Consider the following 24,130-nt stretch of genomic DNA (forward strand, 5'->3'; position numbering starts at 1 on the left):
AAATTGTTATGAATGTTCAAACTACCGCACAATTGCACTCATCTCATACGCTAGTAAAGTAATGCTCAAAATTCTCCAAGACAGGCTTCAGCAATATGTGAACAGTGAACTTCCAGATGTTTAAGCTGGTTTTAGAAAAGGCAGAGGAACCAGAGATCAAATTGCCAACATCCGCTGGATCATCAAAAAAGGAAGAGAGTTCCAGAAAAACATCTATTTCTGCTTTATTGACTATGCCAAAGCCTTTGACTGTGTGGATCACAATCAACTGTGGAAAATTCTGAAAGAGATGGGAATACCAGACCACCTGACCTGCCTCTTGAGAAATCTGTATGCAGGTCAGGAAGCAACAGTTAGAACTGGACATGGAACAACAGACTGGTTCCAAATAGGAAAAGGAGTACGTCAAGGCTGTGTACTGTCACACTGCTTATTTAACTTCTATGCAGAGTACATCATGAGAAACGCTGGGCTGAAAGAAGCACAAGCTGGAATCAAGATTGCCGGGAGAAATATCAGTAACCTCAGATATGCAGATGACACCACCCTTATGGCAGAAAGTGAAGAGGAGCTAAAAAGCCTCTTGATGAAAGTGAAAGAAGAGAGTGAAAAAGTTGGCTTAAAGCTCAACATTCAGAAAACGAAGATCATGGCATTCGGTCCCATCACTTCATGGGAAATAGATGGGGAAACAATGGAAATAGTGTCAGACTTTATTTTTGGGGGTCCAAAATCACCGCAGATGGTGATTGCAGCCATGAAATTAAAAGACGCTTACTCCTTGGAAGGAAAGTTATGACCAACCTAGATAGCACATTTCAAAAGCAGACACATTACTTTGCCAACAAAGGTCCGTCTAGTCAAGGCTATGGTTTTTCCTGTGGTCATGTATGGATGTGAGAGTTGGACTGTGAAGAAAGCTGAGTGCCAAAGAATTGATGCTTTTGAACTGTAGTGTTGGAGAAGACTCTTGAGAGTCCCTTGGACTGCAAGGAGATCCAACCAGTCCATTCTGAAGGAGATCAACCCTGGGATTTCTTTGGAAGGAATGATGCTAAAGCTGAAACTCCAAAACTTTAGCCACCTCATGCAAAGAGTTGACTCATTGCAAAAGACTCTGATGCTGGGAGGGATTGGGGGCAGGAGGAGAAGAGGACGACGGAGGATGAGATGGCTGGATGGCATCACCGACTCGATGGACATGAGTTTGAGTGAACTCCGGGAGTTGGTGATGGACAGGGAGGCCTGGCGTGCTGCAATTCATGGGTTGCAAAGAGTCGGAGACAGCTGAGCGACTGAACTGAACTGAACAGAACTGACCTGACGGTAAAGAGCCTGCCCGCAATGCAGGAGGCCTGAGTTCCATCCCTGGGTCCGGAAGATCCCCTAGAGAAGGAAATAGCAACACACTCCAGTATTCTTGCCTGGAAAATCCCACGGACGGAGGAGCCTGGCGGCTACATACAGTCAATAGGATCTCAAAGAGTCGAACAGGACTGAGCGACTACACCTTCACTCTCAACTTTTATTTAGACATCACACAATGATTTGTTGGATGACTTGAACAAGCCGATTAGAAAATTCTATGCTGTTATACATTCTATCTCCACTAGGGGGCAGCTTGGAGTCATAAAAGCGCTGACAGTCTAATCAGAAGGACAAAACAGTCTGTCATATTAGCTAGATTAAGCTGTTTGGAAAAACCCGTTTCATTTTTTAAAAATTTAACCATATACCTGTGAAACTTTGCCTCTGATCACTACTACTCACAGACTAGCGTTTGGGAAATGATGGTCTCCAAAACTTAAAAACAGGTGGCTCTAGAGTTAATTTTTCTGTTAAAAAATAAAGTGTCTTCCTGGCTTGGTTAGACATCCTATACGAATTGTTAATTTTTCTTTTTCTAAAATTTTTGTTGGCAATATTTAAAAAGGTGGAGTTTTTCATGTAGTAATCTGGCTTTCCAGATCAAATATTTTAAGAGCCCATAATTCACACAGGACACCACACAAAGCTCCCTCTGCTTAGGCTGATCAAAATCTTCATTGTTGGGCTTTTTTAAATTATAGTTTAAAATTGAGAGTTAAATATGAGGAGGAAAGGAAAAGTGGACAGTTTTCCTGCAAGAGTTGCCCAGTGCCTTGGTGTGTTTTCTCAATCCCATTTGAGCAACATTACTTACGATATTAACCTGACCTTATTTTTCCATCATTCCTAGGCTTCTTATATCCTAGAAACACAGTTTCTGTATTTAGCAATATCTGCTTAAAAAAAAAGTTTAAAAGTTTCAAGAAGGAAGATAGAATTAAGAAAGTCAAGTGCAAGAGAAGATTGTTGGATCTGATCATTAATAACCATTCAGAGATCAATTTCATACAGGCTTGGACTTCCCTGGTGGCTCAGACGGTAAAGCGTCTGTCTACAATGCAGGAGACCCAGATTCGATCCGTGGGTTGGGAAGATCCCCTGGAGAAGGAAATGGCCACTCCAGTACTATTGCCTGGAAATACCCATGAACAGAGAGGAGCCTGGTAGGCTACAGTCCATGTGGTCACAAAGAGTCAGACATGACTGAGTCACACACCAAACTTGCCACAAATTCCTCTCTGATCACACTCTGCGGAATTTCCCAGAAAAGAATACTGTAGTGGGTTGTAAGTTTGGCAGTGAAAGCTAAGAGGGAGCCAGTGGGCACCCAGAGGCGAGCAGCAGGATCCAGCCAAAGTTCTACCCCCCTTACAGACAAGACGGTGGTTTCAAGTAGTTATAAATACGGGCACTGGAAGCAAAGTCCCTAGGTTCTGATCTCAGCTCTGCCATTCAAAAACTGTGCTATTTGGACAACTTAAACAATTTGCGTTCAGTTTGTTTCTTCATTTAATAATCACATCTTCTTTACTAGGTTACAAAAAGGATTAAGTGTGACTGTATAGATAAAGCACATAGCTCAGATCTGACTCATAATAAACCCTCAATTAATATAAACTATACCCTTATAACTATTTTTTTAAACATAGGAGCCAGTGAAGATGAGCAGAGATGGTTATCAGACAAATAATTACTGAAAGAGTAATGATGGGATAGAAAACAGAAGTCAAAGCATTAACCTTACTAAAGAGAATGACAATTTGGTGCTAAGGAAATTTGAACAGTTTGGTTCAAAGCAACAGAGAAAAGATTAGTCAAGATATAGAGAACTTTATATTAGGTGAATTTTTTGCCAGAAAATCTGAGGTTTGACCTTCGTGCCTTATGCTAACATGTTTTTGTCATAAATAAATATAGACATAGTGAATAAATACCAATTATGTTTAAATAGATGAATGGGTTAATGATGTGGGGGAGCAAAATTTGATACCCCAAAATATATCTCTTTGGCATGAGGATTAATTTAGGCTGGTTATTTTTAAGAAACTGAAGACTCAGAAAGTCTTTCTTTTTTACCTCCCACTTAGTTACCTGAAGAATTTAGATAAAAGGGCCTATTATGATTCTTTGCTATGTGTATGAAAGTCACTCAGCTGTATCTGACTCTTTGCAACACAATGGACTGTACAGACCACGGAATTCTCCAGGTCAGAATACTGGAGTGGGTAGCCCTTCCCTTCTCCAGGAAATCTTCCCGACACAGAGACTGAACCCAGGTCTCCCGCATTGCAGCAGATTCTTTACCAGCTGATCCACAAGGAAACCCCAAGAATACTGGAGTGGGTAGCCTGTCCCCTCTCCAGGGCATCTTCCCAACCCAGGAATCAAACTGGGGTCTCCTGTATTGTAGGTGGATTGTTTACCAACTGATGTTAGGCATTTCTGCAAAGAAGACATATAGATGGTCAATAGGAACAAGAAAAGATGCTCAACATGACTAATTATTGTGCATGCTAAGTTACTTCAGTCGTGTCCAGCTCTTTGCGACCTGCTGTCCATGGGATTCTCTAGGCAAGAATACTGGAGTGGGTTGCCATTCCCTACTCCAGGGGATCTTCCTGACCCAAGGGTCGAACCCAAGTCTCCTGTGTCTCCTGCATTGCAAGCAGATTCTTTACTGCTGGGAAGCCCCATCACTAATTATTGGAGGAGGGGTAAACCAGGGAATTGAAATTGACATATACACGCTACTATATATAAAATAGATAACTAGAAAGCTCCCACTGAATAGCACAAGGAGCTCTACTCGATGCCCAGTAATGACCTATATGGAAATAGAACCTAATGCCATTTGCAGCAATATGGGTGCAACTAGAGATCATCATACTAAGGGAAGTAAGTCAGAAAGAGAAAGACAAACACCATGTGATATCACTTACGTGTGGAATCTAAAATAGGGCACAAATGAACCTAACTGTGAGATAGCACCAGACTCATAGAGTATTGGTTGAGATCAGACGTGTGGTTGCCAAGCGGCTGAGGAGAGAGAGAGGGATGGACTGGGAGTTTGGGGTTGGTAGATAAGGCGATGGCACCCCAGTCCAGTACTCTTGCCTGGAGAATCCCATGGATGGAGGAGCCTGGTGGCCTACACAGTCCATGGGGTCGCTAAGAGTCGGACTCGACTGAGCGACTTCACTTTCACTTTTCACTTTCATGCACTGGAGAAGGAAATGGCAACCCACTCCAGTGTTTTTGCCTGGAGTATCCCAGGGATGGGCGAGCCTGGTGGGCTGCCATCTACGGGGTCGCGCAGAGTCAGACACGACTGAAGTGACTTAGCAGTAGCAGATGTAAACTATTACATTTAGAATGGATAAACTATATCCAGTCTCCTGGGATAAACCGTAATAGAAAAAATATTTAAAAATAAGAATGTATGTATATGTAAAACTGAATCACTTTTTTATACAGCAGAGATTGGCACAACATTCTAAATCAACTATAATTAAAAAAAAAAAAAAAGGCCCGTTCCAGAATAGAGCTATCACCAGAGGTCTCTGCAAGGAACACGGGGAAAACTCAGCAAAGCCTAAAGATCAGAGTCCGCTTTGTGTCCCACTGTTTATGCAGGCCCAGCAAACATCCATCTACCAAATATCTGCTTTTTCATCTTTTTAAAGAAAAATGTTCATTCTTGTTTTCCTGGCTGCACCGGGTCTTAGCTGTGGCATGAGGATCTAGTTCCCCGAGCAGGGATCAAATCTGAGCCCCCTGCACTGGGAGCATGGAGTTTTAGCCACCTGCCCACCAGGGAAGTTCTCTGCTTTTTCACCTTTACATGAATTGCCTTCCTCCCCTTTGAAGTCTCAAATCACTACCCCGACATCCTCTTCGTATTTAGCTGAAGATGGTATTTAACGTGAGGGCTTCAGCCATTTTGGCGAGCTACTCAGTTTTCCTGGGTCTCTCCCATGTGAACACGTTATCAAACGTTCGGCTGAGTTTCTCCCGTGTGCCTTCCTCATGCCCATCTAATTCGCAGATCAGCCAGAAGAAGAGGAAGTGTACGTGTCTGGCCTTAACAATAGTCAGGAGCTGGGTGCTGGAAGCCCACCTCTGCCCACTGTGTATCTCACCTCTTCAGGCTTCCCTGGTGGCTTAGAGGGTAAAGAATCCACCTGCCAGTACAGGAGACCCAGATTCAATCCCTGGGTTGGGAAGATCCCTTGGAGAGGGGAATGGCAAACCCATTCCAGTATTCTTGCCTGGAGAATTCCATGGACAGAGGAGCCTGGTGGGTTACAGTCCACGGGTTTGCATTTTTAGTAATATGGAAGAATCTGAGCTGCCTGCAGCATTATAGATTCTCTGAAAGCAAAGCTTCTCCCACCACTGCCGTTCTCAGTATTGCTTCCCTTTAAGTGCAGAGGGTCTTCCTGAACTGTCAGTCTAAAGAAAGATGATGTGGAACTCTGCCTTGATAAGTTGCTTATTAACCATCTCCATGCTGAAGATCCACTCATTTAAAATTTTCCCTGGGGCTTCCCTGGTGGTCCAGCGGTTAAGACTCTGCACTCCCAATGCAGGGAGCACACAGGTCTGATCCCTGGCTAGGGAACTAAGATCCTGCATGGTACACGGCATGGCAAAAAAGGTCTGTTGGGGGGGAATTAAAATGTTCCCTAACAGCTTCTGAGGAGGATGAGTGGCTTTTGATGCAACGTGGTTCAGGTAAAGGGCCTTGTACATTAATGAAATGTCTTCCCAGAAAAGTCGAGAAAGCATTTTCCTCCTCTTCAATTCAGGAAATCTTAAGGAACAATAACGAAGGTTTAATTTTATTTGTACAATAAATCTCAAGCCTTTCCTTCTGATGATTTCTTTCTTCACATACTGTGACTTAAATTTCCCAGTAAATTCTTACCTTCAGACAAATTTTTAAAAAGGCACAAGGTGTTTTTGTTGTTGTTGCTGTTTTTTGTCTTTAGGTCCACTATCCTTTATGTTACGTGAAGGATAGTCTCAGCAGTGGTTGGGTTATCAGGAGTAGTAGCAGTGAAGGGGAAATCAAGGCAAGGCACACATTTATCTATTTTCTGTTCTTTCTCCCACAAAGATCCTCTTGAGAATGTGATGTTGTCTTCACTGCCAAAAAGTTAAAGAAGCATCATCACCACACTTGAGACTGAGAAGCCCTGCGGTCAGTGATGGGGACCAGGAGAAGGCAAAGGCTTGCTTGAGGAGAAGGGGCAGAGGAAGCATGGGTTCTAACTGCTAGATTTCGCACATCAGAAGCCCTGTATCTCCCCACCAGCTCAGACCACCGAAGAAGTAAGTGCAGAGCTTAGAGGAGGAAGTAGTGTTGAGGCAGGAGATAGATGGGCCCCAGTCTGAACAGCTGGAGTCTCTTCCCTGTGGATAGATACTCCAAAATAGCTGGAGCAAGAGAGGAGCTGAGCCCTACCCAGGTCAGAGATAAAAGATCACATATTCCTCATTCTCGAAGGCAAGGAGACCTTCCAGATGACACATGTGCAGAAAGACTCCTTGAAGGTCAGAAAGGGAGGCAGTACCTCCTCATAGTAAGGGATGTCAACTTCCCGGGGGCCTCTTTGCTAGAATGCATCTTGGCTAAGAGATGCATACGCACACTTAGGAGGATCCTGGGATGCACCAAATATATCAGAACCAAGCAAAGCAAAGTGAATGGCCAAAGGAAACCCAGAAGAAATGCCCCATAAAAGTAATTCAAACTATCACGGGGACAGCACTCTCTCTCTCTCTGAGCCTGCCTGTGTGTCTTTCCATATGGACTCTTTTTCCTCCTAATAGACACTTTACTTGCTTCACAACTTTCCGTCTCTACGTGGAAATTCATTTCCACACAGCTGCGGGGCCCAGGGCCTTGTCATCGATCACTGGTCCCCGGTGGTCTGGTGGCCAGGACTGGACACTCTCGCTGCCATGGCCTGACATCAGTCTCTGCCAGGAGCTAGAACTCTGCTTCAAGCTGCTACAGGTCGAGACCACCAGAGATTAGTGTCACACTTTCTGCTTCCTGTACTCCGGGACTTTCTGCCAAACAACGACTGCCCAAGGGTGGGGAGGACCACGTTGAACTGACATTATTTAGAATCACTGGAGCAGTGATGACAAAAAGCAAATCAATCCTGAGTCAGATTCATCGATCTTTACATTCCAGGCTTCCCTGGTGGCACAGTGGTGAAGAATCTGCCGGACAATGCAGGAGATACAGGAGATGTGGGTTCAGTCCCCAGGTCAGAAAGATCCCTTGGAAGAGAAAATGGCAACCCACTCCAGTATTCTTGCCTGGAAAATCCTATGGATAGAGAAGTCTGATGGGCCACAGTCCATAGGGTCACAAAGGGTCAGACACAACTTGAGCGCAAGAAAGCACAAATTCTGAATAGACAATAAAACTTCTTCTTGCCTGTACCTCGATGAACTGTTCTCACCAGCATGCCTTGCATACACTGCTCAGTTAGTCCAACTGGCCCAACTTCCCATGCTTCAGATTCTCCACACATACATCCTCTGTCCAGGACACTATCCCCAAGACTAGATTCTAAGATTGATTCATTTTCCCCAGAGTTCAGCTCGAATGTCACTATCTCAGAGGAGCCTTTCAGGTCAAATTTAATTCCATATATACACCCCTCTTAGATACTGTTTCTTTATCCCGTTGCTTCCTTGCTTCCTCTTTTCACTATAATTCTTTTTCATATAATTCTTTTTTTTTTTCAATTTGTATATTCATTTCACACTGGTAGCTCCAAGAGGTCCAGATCCACTTTTATTTTATTTTTTATCACTATGTACCAGGAACTAGCACGTGCCTGGAATGTAGTATGTGATCAATATTCTTGATTAAACAAACAGGTGACTGAATGCATGAATAAATATTTATTAGTACTTAGTTCTGGTTTCTGCTCATACATTGAAGTTATCATTTCCTCTTTGAAAAGTGATTTAGTACCTTATTATCATTTATAAAATACTTAAAATATACAAGGAAGGAATCAAGACATCAACTGGGTGCTCTTTGGTGCTCTTTTTAAATACATAATGCTAAAATTTTGCAAAGGGAGCAATATACAAACAAAGAAGATACAGCCTGTAAAATTAAGAGGGAGAATTTTTTTTTTCAACTGCCTTTGCTTCTCCTTTTCCCTCATCTGGAATGACACAGTGTTTCATGCCAAACTGGATCTCATCCAGCCCTCCTGTTTTATGTGTATCAAAACTGTGACCTGGAGAGGTTAAATGGTTTCCTGTAAGGGCCAAGAGTTTCTGGCACAATAGGGACTAAGTTCCAGGTCTTCCGGATTTCCATTCCGATGGCCTTTCCACTCATTACATCTCTCTTTCTCTCCCCACTGAGCTCTCCTCCTCAGGGGTACCAGCTCTCCCCAAAAAGCCCTGCTCAGCTGAAATTGCTTTATTTCGCTGTTTATTTCAATATGATAAGCTTTTCTTTAAACCATATGCTCTTTTTCTATGGCATCATCTTCCTATCTGAAAAATAGATTCATTTCTAAAACATTAATACTAAGAGTGTGTATGTGTGTCTGTTAGCGCCTCTGTTCATAGGTAATTCTAACATTTAACTTTCCTAAAGTTTAAAGGGCTACAACACTTATCATATAATTCTCTAGATATTCCGCTTAGGGCCTGCTTCCCCAGCTGACAAGTATAAGAGCTTAGAGAAGATTCTACAGGTCTCCTAAGCACAAAGTCTTGAGCGCTTTAAGTTTTTATACATATTCCTGCTTTCTAATTTTTGTTTGGCAACAATACTTTCCAGTGCAACACTTCTCTACAGCTGAGAGTAAGATGTACCTCACTGGCACCTGGATTTAGTACCCTATTCTTCTAACTAAGGGAAAGGGCCATAGTGTGTCTTCGTGGGGAGCAGAGTGGTTAAGGCCAGCTTCTTTATGGAGAGTGACATGCCTGTTTAGAGAGCTTTAGGGAAAGAGTTTAACAGGTTCACCAGCAGGTAAGCAGAATTCCCCTGCACAGGTCTCTTGCCAGTAAGTATTCTTTAGTTGCATAACTCTGAGCAGGTTCCTGAAACTGTCTTTGCCTCATGTGTGCATGCGTGCTAAGCCGCTTCAGTCATGTCTGACTCTGTACAACCATGTGGACTGCCCGCCAGGCTCCTCTGTCCATGGGATTCTCCAGGCAAGAATACTGGAGTGGGTTGCCATGCCCTCCTCCAGGGGATCTTCCCAACCCAGGGAAGGAACTTGAATCTCTTACATGTCCTGCATTTGCAGGCACAGCCAGGCACATAATAAGTCCAAAGTACATGTTTGTTATTATTGTAAATAGTATGAACAGATATGTGTGATAAAGGTTTTAATGAATCAGCCTTGTTTAAAAGTCCACCTTGTGTAACTGGGGGTGATCACTCCACTTCTCTCACTGAGCTCTGACCGTATCCCCTACTGTAGGTATTAGGAATGACTCTGGGATGCCCCCTCATTCCCTCCTTCTATTTTTTAAAAAAATTTATTGGAGTATAATTGATTCACAATGTTGTGTTAGTTTCTCCTTCTTTCTTAAAAATATATTAGAAACAATTTAAATGTCCATCAGTGAATCCATGGATAAAGAAAATGTGGTACGTCTATATCTACAATGGAATATTATTCAGCCATAAAAAGGAGCGAGTTTCTTTTACCATTTGTAACAACGTAGATGGAGGAGGAAATGGCAACCCACTCCAGTATTCTTGCCTGGAGAATCCCATGGACAGAGGTGTCTGGTGGGCTACAGTCCATGGAGTTGCAAAGAGTCAGACATGACGGAAGCAACTTAGCAGGGGCTCATAACAAAGATGGACCTTCAGGGTATTATACTAAGTGAAGTATGTCACACAGAAAAAGATAAATACCAGAGGCTCTAACTTCTGTGCTGTGATTAGTTGCTCAGTCATGCCTGACTCTTCGTGGAATCAAATAACAACAATGAAAAACAACAAACAAGCAAGCACGCACACAAATGCACACATGAATATTGAGAATAGATGGTGGTTGCCTGAGACAGAGGGAAGGAAGTGGAGGGCGGGGTAAAAGGGTAAAGGAAGCCAAAAGGTGCAAACTTCTAGCTATAAAATGAGTAAGTCATTGGGATGCAATGTAAGCTTGGTGACTATAGATAGTAACAGTACAGTTCTTGCTTGAAAGCAACTAGAAGAGTGGATCCTAAAAGTTATCATCAAAAAAGTTTTTCTAGGAACTTCCCTGGTGATCCAGTGGTAAAGACTCCAAGCTTGCAGTGCAGGGGTGTGGGTTCAAACCCTGATCAGGGAGCTAAGATTCCACATGCCACATGGCCAAAAAAAATTTTTTTTTAATTCTAACTACATATGGTGATGGATGTTAACTGGACTTATTGTGGTGATCATTTTGCAATATATATAAATATTGAATCATAACTTTATACACCTGAACCTAATGTAATGTTATGTCAGTTATATCTCAATAAATATATATATGCTAGGTATTAATATTAATAGATATTAATATAAAATAGCATAACTATTAGCAATGCAAGACTCTAAAGAGTAGCAGAATATGCACCCCAATTTTCACCTCTTAATGTAACAGTTATTTTGAGGTAAAAGCAATTGAGAAAAAGTAGATACAAAGATTGTTCTCTGCCCTCCTATTTAACTAAAAGCAGGATATAAATTTGTGAAGGTATCTCCCTTCCTTCCCTACCAGGAAACACAACATTACCCTTGTCAGCCCAGAGAAGGCAACAAAGCAATCTACAGAAACTAGCTCTCATCTTCCATTAGCTAGCTTACGTATTTGCCGTCCCTCAGTTTTCTGCCTTAGGAACTCAAAGTTCTTTCCTTCCATCTTGCCACTGATCTACAAACTCATTGTTCTTTTGTTAAGATGCTATGTGAGCCCAAGTTGTAAGCACCTCTTTGAGTTACCCAGAGTAGTATGATTTGATAATTAGTTGCATGGAAATACCTTTTATCCCATCACTACGTTATTGCCTGCCACATCAGTAAACAAAGGATGTCAAAGTCATCAAAGGCTGCAGCCACCTCTGACCATCAAAGGTGACCCGGTGAGCCCTGAGGGAACTCAGGAAGAAAACAAAGAATAACCTGCCATCAGACTGCAGCCACTACCTACAGTGAGCCCTGAGAACACTCAGGATGTAGAAACCAGGATATAGGCCCCAGATAGCTGAGAGGCATATCAAAGAAATGATTTCAGTGAGCCCAGACTCTGGCATCTTTCCATACACGGAAAAGCACTAAATTCTTTAACTTGAGATATCTAGCTTTCTTTGGTTAACAGTAATCTTTTGTTCCTACTCCCTGCCCTTGCTTGAAAAGCTCCTATATATCCTGGCTTCCCCTTCACCTCCTTGGAGCAGTTTTCTTGGGGTTACTTGAGATGTTGCCTTCTGGGCTTGGTCCTCAGAGTGTCTGCTGAATAAAACATAACTCTCAGCTTTGAGGTTGTGCATGTGTTTTTCAGTCAATACTATTCAAGATTCAATATTAATTATGAGCTTTGAATAATTACCTATGAGTTTCTCGGTAAGTTAAAGTCTTTTAGGGATGTGTGTAAGCATGTGACGTGTGTGTATGCGTGTGGTTGTTGTATTTGCTTTCAAATATCACAGTAAATTCCACATTGCTTTGTCCTCAATATATCTGAAAAGTGAACCATTCATTCTGCTTCTGAGGATATTCTCATTGATACTGCTAGTGAAGTGAAGTCCCTCAGTCGTGTCCAACTCTTTGCGAGCCCATGGACTGTAGCCTACCAGGCTTCTTCCATGGGATTTTCCAGGCAAGAATACTGGAGTGGGTTACTATTTCCTTCTCCAGGGGATCTTCCCGACCCAGGGATCGAACCAGGGTGTCCCGCATTGGAGGCAGAGCTTTAACCTCTGAGCCACCAGGGAAGCCCACATTGACACTGCTAAGTAACTCATTATGTCTTACCTTGCCTTGACTCAACCACATGCCACATCAGCAGGCCATTAACAATTACACTGCTCACACAGAGATTTCTGCAAGTAGTTATTCCTGGGGCCTAAACTACAGTCTGGTCTTCCCTACTGGTTCAGTTAGTAAAGAATTTGCCTGCAATGCAGGAGACCTGGGTTCGATCCCTGGGTTGGGAAGATCCCTTGGAGAAGGGAATGGCTAAAACTATAGTCTGGCTTCTCACAGCTGTGGTCCTGGCCCAGCAGCATTATTTTAGGCCCAGCCAGACCTACAGAATAATAATCTATATTTGAACAAGATGTTTGATTGACCTGTATACACATTAAAATTTGAAAAGCACTGGCCTAAAGCAGTATTTCTCTTGGGAGAATGGCATTGAAACATGTATAATATCATATAAGAAACAAATCACCAGTCCAGGTGCGATGCAGGATACTAGATGCTGGGGCTGGTGCACTGGGACGACCCAGAGGGATGGTGTGGGGAGGGAGGTGGGAGGGGGGTTCAGGATTGGGAACACGTGTACACACATGGCGGATTCATGTTGATGTATGGCAAAACCAATACAGTATTGTAAAGTAAAATAAAATATTAAATAAATAAATAAAGCACTGTTTCTCTCCAAGAGGTGGTAAGCTGATTGCCTACATCAGGACCACTTGAGAGGCTCCTCTATAAAGCAGGTTTCTGGACCCTACCCCAAACTGAGTGAAACAGACTCTCTGGGGTGGGGGCCCTTGAAACTGCATTTTCAACAAGTTCCTCTCCCCGGCGCTTAGGCAATCTAGGGTTTAAGAAAAGCTGGAGTAGCATTTTAGAATATTATACGTGTTGACACTATCATCTATGTGAGTTTTTCACCAGCCTAAAGTCATTGGTCGAGACATACCTAGAAATATAAACTAATTAAAGAACAAGTTGACTACAGAAACACACACCCACAACTGGCATTAGACAAAACTGCCAACACTGAGAAACTGCCTTTAGTAACAGACGAACCACTCAAAGAGGTTCTACTGAGCGTCTGCAGTGAAATGCAGACAGACAGGCTATTTGTGTCAGAGAGGAGAGGGAGCAAATCATGAATAATAGCATCATTTCCTCTCTTGTTTAAACATCACTCTCTTGTTCTCCTTTAAAACATTAGTAAAAATCTATTTGATTCTAACTGGTTACTCTCAAGATAAGAAAAAGTACTTCTGTATCCATCAGATGTGAAAAGAAAAACATCAAAATACAGTCTGTTTTTATCTGTCTTCTGTATAGAGAGAGGCTTTATTAGTAATTGCTAGAGGTGAATTTTCCTTCAAATACCAAGAAGAAAGGTGTTACTCTGTATTATACAAATGGGTCCATAAAAGAACCAGGCTATCTTTTGTCTGTTTAGAAAATTCAACTGAGGACAATTTTTACTTATCCCCTGGATATTTGACATCAAAAAACACAACTCCATTAACTCCATCTTCATAAATTTCATTTTATGAATCCAAATTACCCCCATAAACATCTGGACATCATGACTTGTACACAGTATGACTCTGTCTAGCTGAAGTTTTAGAGCTGCAAAATAATATTGCCTTAACAATATTAAACATATCAAAAAAGACTAGCACACAGGACGTTGTTTCGACTTAATGCTCTTACAGAAAATTAGAAAAGAGAAATGGAGACATATTAACAGGGATAGGAAGTTCCATCTGAAAAGCAGGAGCCAGTCTTAACACCCTGGGAATCTTATTTCCAGAGAACTTACATACCTCAGAGTATAGGATTCCCATACTGGTCCTTCACGGATTTACTTCACCTCTACAGCTTCTTGAATCTTCTTGAGGTATTTCCAGTTAATATCCAAATCCTTCCCAGTCCAGAGAAAGATCTCTAGAAGCCCAGGTCGGTCAGTGGCAAGTCATTTCTTCCCACGCCGGTGAGTACTCTTTCAGAAGCCCAGGCAGCAACACACCTTCCAGTGAGCCCAACCCAGTGAAACAAGGGTATTAGTTTACTGTGTAATGAATGACCCAGTCTTGCATCATCTAATGTTACAACCCCGAGGAACCGGTTTCTGAGTCATATCTACTCTGCCAATGGTGACATGTGAAAAGAAGGAAGCAGAGTTGAAGAGGGAAGGAAAGTTCTTACAGGGGCAGGAAGGACTCAGGGCTCAAAACGGGGTACTGTGTTTGGGACATTTCCTATTGAAATCTGGTTTTCAGTAGCTATTGAGAAAGGCTAATTGCAAACAAACTCACTTGTTAGAACCATATATGTCGGCACAGGACTTGACCTTTGTGAAAAATCAACTTTAAAACTAATGGATTATTGCTATCTTTATTCACAGATAAGTTTGCTTAACATTCCTTGATGTTTTAATATAAACTAATTAAAATAGTAAAGCCAATTTGTGAGCTATACTATTTTATATAAATAAATATACTCATAATGACTTTCAAGGGCATCTCTGTGTAAAGTTTGAGCAAGTCAGAAAGAAACTAAATTTTGGAAAAATTAGTCCCATTTACGTTCTAGTCAATTCAAGTACCTTGAAAGGTTTAAATTATACTTATAGTACTACCATATTTGATTTTCCTTTGTAAGCACTGTAATTCTGAGCATAACAAGTAATACTTTCACAGCTAAACAACCTTGTGAATCTAATAAACTAAACTTACTCTAATGAAACAAATATTAAATTGTCTTTAACATTCTTTTTTCAAATTTAGTCAAATTAATTTATAATATTCCATTTAAAAATCATAAGTCTAAAATCTCTACTATACACTTGATGCTTTCGAGCTGTGATATTGGAGAAGACTCTTGAGATTCCCTTGGACTGCAAGGAGATCAAACCATTCAATCCTAAAGTAAACCAACCTTGAATATTTATTGCAAGGACTGATGTTAAAATTGAAGTTCCAAAACTTTGGCCACCTGTTGCCAAGGGCCAACTCATTGGAAAAGACCCTGATGCTGGGAAAGACTGAAGGCAGGAGGAGAAGGGGACGATAGAGAATGAGATGGTTGGATGGCATCACAGACTCAATGAATATGAGTTTGAGCAAGCTCTGGGAGACGATGAAAGAGAGGGAAACCTGGTGTGCTGCAGTCCACGGAGTCACAAAGAGTCAGACACGACTGAGCAACTGAACAACAACAATACATTTTTTCATGGAATCACCAGGCCACGGGGTCAAATAGGCTAGCATGCCAAATCTCTTAAGCACTGTTAACACTGTGTGTGTGTGTGTGTGTGTGTGTGTGTGTGTGTGAATAGTCAGTTACTCAGTCATGGCTGACTCTCTGCAGACCCATGGACTGTAGTTTGCCAGGCTCCTCCATCAGTGGAATTTTCCAGGAAAGAATACTGGAGCAGGTTACCATTTCCTGTTCCAGGGATCTTCCTGACCCAGAGATCAAACCCATGGAGTTCTCGTACTTCTCCTGCATTGGCAGGTGGTTTCTTTACCACAAGCGCCATTGGAGGAGGAAATGGAAACCCACTCCAGTGTTCTTGCCTGGAGAATCCCAGGGATGGTGGAGCCTGGTGGGCTGCTGTCTGGTCGCACAGAGTCGGACACGACTATAGCGACTTAGCAGCAGCAGCAGCAGCAGCACCATCTAGGAAAACCAGACATTTTATATACCAAGTGAAAGTGCAAGTTGCTCAGTCATGTCCCAATCTTTGTGACCCCATGAACTGTAGCCTGCCAGTTCAGAACCTCCTCTGTCCATGGAATTCTCCAGGCAAAAATACTAGAGTGGGTAGCGGTTAGTTCCCTTCTCCAGGGGATGCTCCCAACCCAGGGATCAAACACAGGTCTCCCGCATTTCAAGTGGATTCCTTACTAGTTGAGCCACCAAGGAAGTTGTCATAATACAAAATATTCACACATTTTCTCTGAACTTAACACAATCACAGCAAAGTGCTAAACGTTCCCAGAATTAAAACACACACTCATGAGAAAAGAGTTCAATCATCCCAAGCAAACGGAAGGGACTCTCTGATCAACTGAGGTTCTTTCTGGTCAAGATTAAGGAGCTAGGATTCAACCTGAGCTCTTGAATTTCTTTTACCCCCCCAGGTTAATTCTTTCTACTCCACTGATGGATGCAGAGGGCTAGCCTTATTGTTGTTATAATGAGAATTATACACCCCTATGGCTTGGCTTTGGAGCCAACCTCCCAATAGTTTTAAGAATTAGCTAATACTTCTGTTGGAGACTTGGAGACGGAAGTCTGCAATATCCACTAAGATTGCAGCTGACTTCCTCTTTGGCTTAGTTTGATTTTGCGTTTCTTTATTCTTAAGACATTCAGTGTCTTTCCCATTGACCTAAACATTAATGCTATTTCCAGGGGGTACTTCACTCTCTTGTGTAAATCTTCTGTAACCCTTTTTAGCTTCCTTTGTAACCTCTTCTAACTAACTTATTTAACAGAACTCTTCACTTTCACTACCTCCACGCTAAGGTTGCTGCTGGCTTCTCCAAGCTCTTTGCACCCTAACTGAACTGAGAAGTCTTCTTTAATTTCCTATCAGGACCACAGCTCCTCTAACTGGAATCTGTATCTCTCTCTTGACTGCATCTTGAAGGTGTGGGAGTTTGAAACAAGCTTCCCCAAATGTGCCATGTTAACATGAAGATTACTTTGAACTAAACGCAATGGAGATCCAGTGGGTTCTAGAGAATCCATTGCCCCTCCCTTAACTACCCAGATTGATTTTATTCTTTGCAGCCAAAGATGGAGAAGCTCTATGCAGTCAGCAAAAATAAGACCCAGAGCTGACTATGGCTCAGATCATGAACTCCTTATTGCCAAATTCAGACTTAAATTGAAGAAAGTAGGAAAACCACTAGACCATTCAGCTATGACCTAAATCAAATCCCTTTATGATTATACAGTGGGTGAGAAATAGATTCAAGGGATTAGATCTGATGGACAGAGTGCCTGAAGAACTATGGACAGAGGTTCGTGACATTGTACAGGAGACAGGGATCAAGACCATCCCGAAGAAAAAGAAATGCAAAAAGGCAAAATGGTTGTCTGTTGAGGCCTTACAAATAGCTGTGAAAGGAAGAGAAACAAAAGACAAAGGAGAAAAGGAAAGATATAAGCATCTGAATGCAGAGTTCCAAAGAATAGCAAGAAGAGATAAGAAAGCCTTTCTCAGTGATCAATGCAAAGAAATAAAGGAAAACAACAGAATGGGAAAGACTAGAGATCTCTTCAAGAAAATTAGAGATACCAAGGGAATTTTTCATGCAAAGATGAACAAAATAAAGGACAGAAATGGTATGGACCTAACAGAAGCAAAAGATGTTAAGAAGAAGTGGAAAGAATACACAGAAGAACTATACAAAAAAGGTCTTCATGACCCAGATAATCACGATGCTGTGACCTCTCACCTAGAGCCAGACATCCTGGAATGTGAAGTCAAGTGGGCTTTAGAAAGCATCACTACAAACAAAGCTAGTGGGGGTGATGGAATTCCAGTTGAGCTATTTCAAATCCTGAAAGATGATGCTGTGAAAGTGCTGCACTCAATATGCCACCAAATTTGGAAAACTCAGCACTGGCCACAGGGCTGGAAAAGGTCCGTTTTCATTCCAATCTCAAAGAAAGGCAATGCCAAAGAATGCTCAAACTACCACACAGTTGCACTCATCTCACATGCTAGTAAAGTAATGCTCAAAATTCTCCAAGCCAGGCTTCAGCAATACATGAACCATGAACTGTCAGATGTTCAAGCTGGATTTAGAGAAGGCAGAGGAACCAGAGATCAAATTGCCAACATCCATTGGATCATGGAAAAAGCAAGAGAGTTCCAAAAAAACATCTACTTCTGCTTTATTGACTATGACAAAGCCTTTGTGTGAATCTCAACAAACTGAAAAATTCTTCAAGAGATTGGCATACCAGACCACCTGACCTGCCTCCTGAGAAATCTGTATGCAGGTCAAGAAGCAACAGTTACAACTAGACATGGAACAGCAGACTGGTTCCAAATCGGGAAAGGAGTATGTCAAGACTGTATATTGTCACCTTGCTTATTTAACTTATATTCAGCAGTACATCATGAGAAATGCTGAACTGGATGAGACACAAATTGGGAATCAAGATTGTCAGGAGAAATATCAATAACCTCAGATATGCAGAGGACACCACCCTTATGGCAGAAAACAAAGGGGAACTAAAAAGCCTCTTGATGAAAGTGAAAGAGGAGAGTGAAAAAGTTGGCTTAAAACTCAACTTTCAGGAAACTAAGATCATGGCATCTGGTCCCATCACTTCGTGGCAAATAGATGGGGAAACAGTGAAAACAGTGAGAGACTATTTTGGGGGGCTCCAAAATCATTGCAGATGGTAACTGCAGTGTAAGATTAAGACACTTGCTCCTTGGAAGAAAAGTTATGACCAACCTAGACAGCATATTAAAAAGCAGAGATATTACTTTGTCAACAAAGCTCTGTCTAGTCCAGGCTATATTTTTTCCAGTCGTCATGTATGGATGTGAGAGTTGGGCTATAAAGAAAGCTGAGCACCAAAGAATTGATGCTTTTGAACTGTGATGTTGGAGAAGACTCTTAAGAGTCCCTTGGACAGCAAGGAGATCCAACCAGTCCATCCTAAAGGAAATCAGTCCTGAATATTCATTGGAAGGATTGATGCTGAAGCTGAAACTCCAATACTTTGGCCACCTGATGTGAAGAACTGACTCATTTGAAAAGACACTGATGCTGGGAAAGATTGAAGGCAGTAGGAGAAGGGAATGATAGAGGATGAGGTGGTTGGATGATATCACTGACTCAATGGACATGACTTTGAGTAAACTCTGGGAGTGGGTGATGGACAGAGAGGTCTGGCGAGCTGCAGTCCATGAGGTCGCAGAGTTGGACATGACTGAGTGACTGAACTGAACTGAACTAACTACCCAGATGAACTTAAGTTTGGAGTTTTTCCCAAAAAAAGCCTTGCTACTGGAGATAAATTTTATCTAAGTGACCCATTTTTTTAAATTTATTTATTTTTTATTTTACTTTACAATTCTGTATTGGTTTTGCCATACATTGACATGAATCCACCACGGGTGTACATGCATTCCCAAACATGAACCCCCCTCCCCACAACATCTCTCTGGGTCATCCCCGTGCACCAGCCCCAAGCGTGCCATATCCTGCATCGGACATAGACTGGCAATTCAATTCTTACATGATATTATACATGTTTCAATACCATTCTCCCAAGTCATCTCACCCTCTCCCTCTCCCACTGAGTCCAAAAGTCTGCTATACAGATCTGTGTCTTTTTTGCTGTCCTGCATACAGGGTCATCATTGCCATCTTTCTAAATTCCATATATATGTGTTAGTATACTGTATTGGTGTTTTTCTTTCTGGCTTACTTCACTCTGTATAATTGGCTCCAGTTTCATCCATCTCATCAGAACTGATTCAAATGTATTCTTTTTAATGGCTGAGTAATACTCCATTGTGTATATGTACCACAGCTTTCTTATCCATTCATCTGCTGATGGACATCTAGGTTGTTTCCATGTCCTGGCTATTATAAACAATGCTGCGATGAACATTGGGGTACATGTGTCTCTTTCAATTCTGGTTTCCTCAGTGTGTATGCCCAGCAGTGGGACTGCTGGGTCATAAGGTAGTTCTATTTGCAATTTTTTAAGGAATCTCCACACTGTTCTCCATAGTGGCTGTACTAGTTTGCATTCCCACCAACAGTGTAGGAGGGTTCCCTTCTCTCCACACCCTCTCCAGCATTTATTGCTTGCATTCCTATACACTAATAATGAGAAAGTAGAAAAAGAAATTAAGGAAACAATTCCATTCACCATTGCAACAAAAAGAATAAAATACTTAGGAATATATCTACCTAAAGAAACTAAAGACCTATATATAGAAAACTATAAAACACTGATGAAAGAAATCAAAGAGGACACTAATAGATGGAGAAATATACCATGCTCATGGATCGGAAGAATCAATATAGTGAAAATGAGTATACTACCCAAAGCAATTTACAAATTCAATGCAATCCCTATCAAGCTTCCAGCGATATTTTTCACAGAACTAGAACAAATAATTTCAAGATTTGTATGGAAATACAAAAAACCACGAATAGCCAAAGCAATCTTGAGAAAGAAGAATGGAACTGGAGGAATCAACCTGCCTGACTTCAGACTATACTACAAAGCCACAGTCATCAAGACAGTATGGTATTGGCACAAAGACAGAAATATAGATCAATGGAACAAAATAGAAAGCCCAGAGATAAATCCACACACATATGGACACCTTATCTTTGACAAAGGAGGCAAGAATATACAATGGAGTAAAGACAATCTCTTTAACAAGTGGTGCTGGGAAAACTGGTCAACCACTTGTAAAAGAATGAAACTAGATCACTTTCTAACACCGCATGCAAAAATAAACTCAAAATGGATTAAAGATCTAAATGTAAGACCAGAAACTATAAAACTCCTAGAGGAGAACATAGGCAAAACACTCTCCGACATAAACCACAGCAGGATCCTCTATGATCCACCTCCCAGAATTCTGGAAATAAAAGCAAAAATAAACAAATGGGACCTAATTAAAATTAAAAGCTTCTGCACAACAAAGGAAAATATAAGCTAGGTGAAAAGACAGCCTTCCGAATGGGAGAAAATAATAGCAAATGAAGCAACTGACAAACAACTAATCTCAAAAATATACAAGCAACTCCTGCAGCTCCATTCCAGAAAAATAAACGACCCAATCAAAAAATGGGCCAAAGAACTAAATAGACATTTCTCCAAAGAAGACATACTGATGGCTAACAAACACATGAAAAGATGCTCAACATCACTCATTATTAGAGAAATGCAAATCAAAACCACAATGAGGTACCACTTCACACCAGTCAGAATGTCTAAGTGGCCCATTTAATACTGCAGGGCAAATATTAAATTACCAAACATGTCCTCTTATTATCTTGCAAATGAATTTCCTGTCCTTTGAAGCCCCAGGCCCCTGTACCATTCCTTAGCTCAGGATGGCATATATACCTCATTCTCTTTTCTCTCTCTGAACTTATGTATGTGCAGTTCCAGTGTGTACAAAATTAAATCTGATCTTTTCCTCTTAATCTGTTTCTTGTCGATTGAATTTTTAGGCCAGCCAGAAGAACCTAGAAGAATAGAGAATTTTTTTTTCCTTCCTGATAAATGGTAGCAGAATATGTCATCCTAAAATAGGTCTTTTTGACATAAGGATTATTTTGAATTGATTGTTATTAAAACTGCAAATTCACAAGAGAATCTCTGAAAACAGTAGAATTCACTCTTTTAAATGTATTTATTTTAATTGGAGCCTAATTACTTTACAATATTGTAGTGGTTTTTGCCATACACTGACATGAATCAGCCATGGGTATACATGTGTTCCCCATCCTGAACCCCGCTCCCACCTTCCTCCCCATCCCATCCCTCTGGGTCATCCCAGTGCACCAGCCCTGAGCACCCTGTCTCATGCATCGGACCTGGATTGGTGATCTGAAAACAGCAGGAGTTACTCTTTTGCAAGGGAGATTTACATTTAAAATAAAAGCCTCCATTTGTAGTGTCTCCTTCACTGTACCTGGAATAAAATGTGCATATGCCAACTCAGTTGCTAAGTCTGTCTGCCTCGGCCACCCCATGGACTGTAGCCCTCCAGGCTCCTCTCCATGGAATTCTCCAGGCAACAATACTGGAATGGGGAGCCATTTCCTTCTCCAAGGGATAGTCCTCACCCAGGGATCAAACTGTGTCTCCTGTATTACAGGCAGATGCTTTACCACTAAGCCACCTGGGAATCCCCACCAGAGAGACAGGGTGATTCTAAATCTCTAGAAATTTATCCGAGGAGAAAGAATGACTTAAATCTGCCTAACACCATTACCCTTGTTTCCTGTGCTTTCTTGGTCACCTCCCATAACTGCCGCTCCCCCAAAATCCTCTGCCTGAAGATGGTATTGAAGGTGGTCACTTGGCCATTTCCAAGAGTTTTCCTGGTTCTCTCCCAGGACATGAGGTATACATGCTAGTAAGCTTCTGCTCCATTTTCTCTTGTTAATCTGCCTTTATTACAGGGGAGTTCTCAGCCATAGAATCTAGAAGGGTAGAGGGAAAATCCTTTTTCCTGCCCTATAATCTGTTTCTAAAGGCATGATACTTATTATACTCGTGAAAAATGAAATGTTTGAATGTAGGTATTGTTGTATTGTTCAGTGGCTAAGTCGTGTCCGACCGTGCTACCCCTTGGACTGCAGCACACTAGGCTCCTCTGCTCTCCACTGTCTCTTGGAGTTTGCTCAAATTCATATCCCCTGAGTCAGTGATGCGGACACTAAAAGCAAAGTAATAAAAAAGCAAGTGGTGAAACACGTTCATTAATCTCTGAACCAGAGACTCTCGATCAGGGATGATATTCTTCCCCAGGTAAGACAGCCAGATCTAGCACATAAAAATACAGGATGTTCAGTTAAATGTAAATTTTAGATCAATTTCTTAAATGTTGCATGGAACATGCTTGTACTATATAATCATGTCATTTAACTGAAATTGCTGTTTAACTCAAAATGAGACATTTGGCATTATCTCGAGACATTTTTGGTTGCCAAAACCAGGTGTGTGGGGCACACCATTTGTCTCGAGAAGGTAGACGCTAGGGATGCTGCTAAGCATCTTGGTACAGGACAGTCTCTCCCAGCCAAGAATTATCCTCCCCAAATAGTGTTGAGGTAGAGAAACCCTCTTCTAGGCCAACAGGAGAATTAAAGGTGAAGATAGAGGACAGATCAATTGTAGTGTGAGAATGAAGTATCACTGTAGAGGAGAAAAAAATTTTTTTATTTTTCCCTCTACCCGTCTAGGTTCTTGCTGGGGGCTCTTAACAACTGGAGAATTTGTTTGCTTGTTTTTCCTTTGGCTGTGCCTCTCAGCTTATGGGATCTTAGTTACTTCACTAGGGATTGAATCCATGCCCTCTGCAGTGAAAGCACTGAGTCCTAAACACTAGGGAAGCCTTAACTGCTGGACCACCAAAGAATTCCGAGGGCCTCTTAAGAAAAGATAGATTAATAAGAGAACAACAGGGTCTTTCCTGGAGGTCCAGGGTTGAAGACTCCCAGCTTCCAATGCAGGGGGTTCCAGGGTTCCACCCTTTCCATTATAGATACAAATTTTCTTCACAAAAAGAAAACTTGTATCTTGCTTTTAAATCTTTTCCTGCATCTGCTGATTCTCAATGGACTTTAGTTCAATAAAGTAATTCATTTGCCAAAGAAGCATAGTTAGGGGGAGCGTGTTCTGGTGTCCCTCATGGTGAAACACTGTCATAATGAGGCCTGAAAGTGAAAGTCGCTCAGTTGTGTCTTTGCGACCCCATGGACTACACAGTCCGTGGAATTCTCCAGGCCAGAATACTGGAGTGGGTAGCCTTTTCCGACTCTGGGGGATCTTCCCAACCCAGGGATCGAACTCAGGTCTCCCACATTGCAGCTGGATTCTTTACCAGCTGAGCCACTAGGGAAGCCCACTAAAGTATGAGAAACATAATTTTTTAAACCTGTTTAGAGTTTGTGCTCTGGAAACTGAGCCATAATTATAGGGGAAAAAAAAGTTCTATGAAACAACTTTCACCCATGAATGTCTTCTATCAAGAAACAATGTTTGAGTCAGACACTGGCAGGCTTAAAATTAAGTGTC

The 24,130-nt window shown here is 41.7% G+C and overlaps 1 protein-coding gene across 1 annotated transcript in view; it reads right to left on the reverse strand.

Annotated features, from left to right (window-relative positions):
• ANKRD22 (ankyrin repeat domain 22) overlaps positions 1-14,376 on the reverse strand; it is a 26,844-nt gene extending 12,468 nt beyond the window's left edge. The window contains exon 1 of the mRNA XM_040254714.1: positions 14,140-14,376. Coding sequence (XP_040110648.1) covers positions 14,140-14,160 — 21 coding nt within the window. The 5' untranslated portion in view covers positions 14,161-14,376. The remainder of the gene's footprint in view (positions 1-14,139) is intronic.
• Between the last annotated feature and the right edge of the window lie 9,754 nt (positions 14,377-24,130).

This window comes from Oryx dammah, unplaced genomic scaffold (genome assembly GCF_014754425.2).
Source record: "Oryx dammah isolate SB20612 unplaced genomic scaffold, SCBI_Odam_1.1 HiC_scaffold_14, whole genome shotgun sequence".
Taxonomy (NCBI): domain Eukaryota; kingdom Metazoa; phylum Chordata; class Mammalia; order Artiodactyla; family Bovidae; genus Oryx; species Oryx dammah.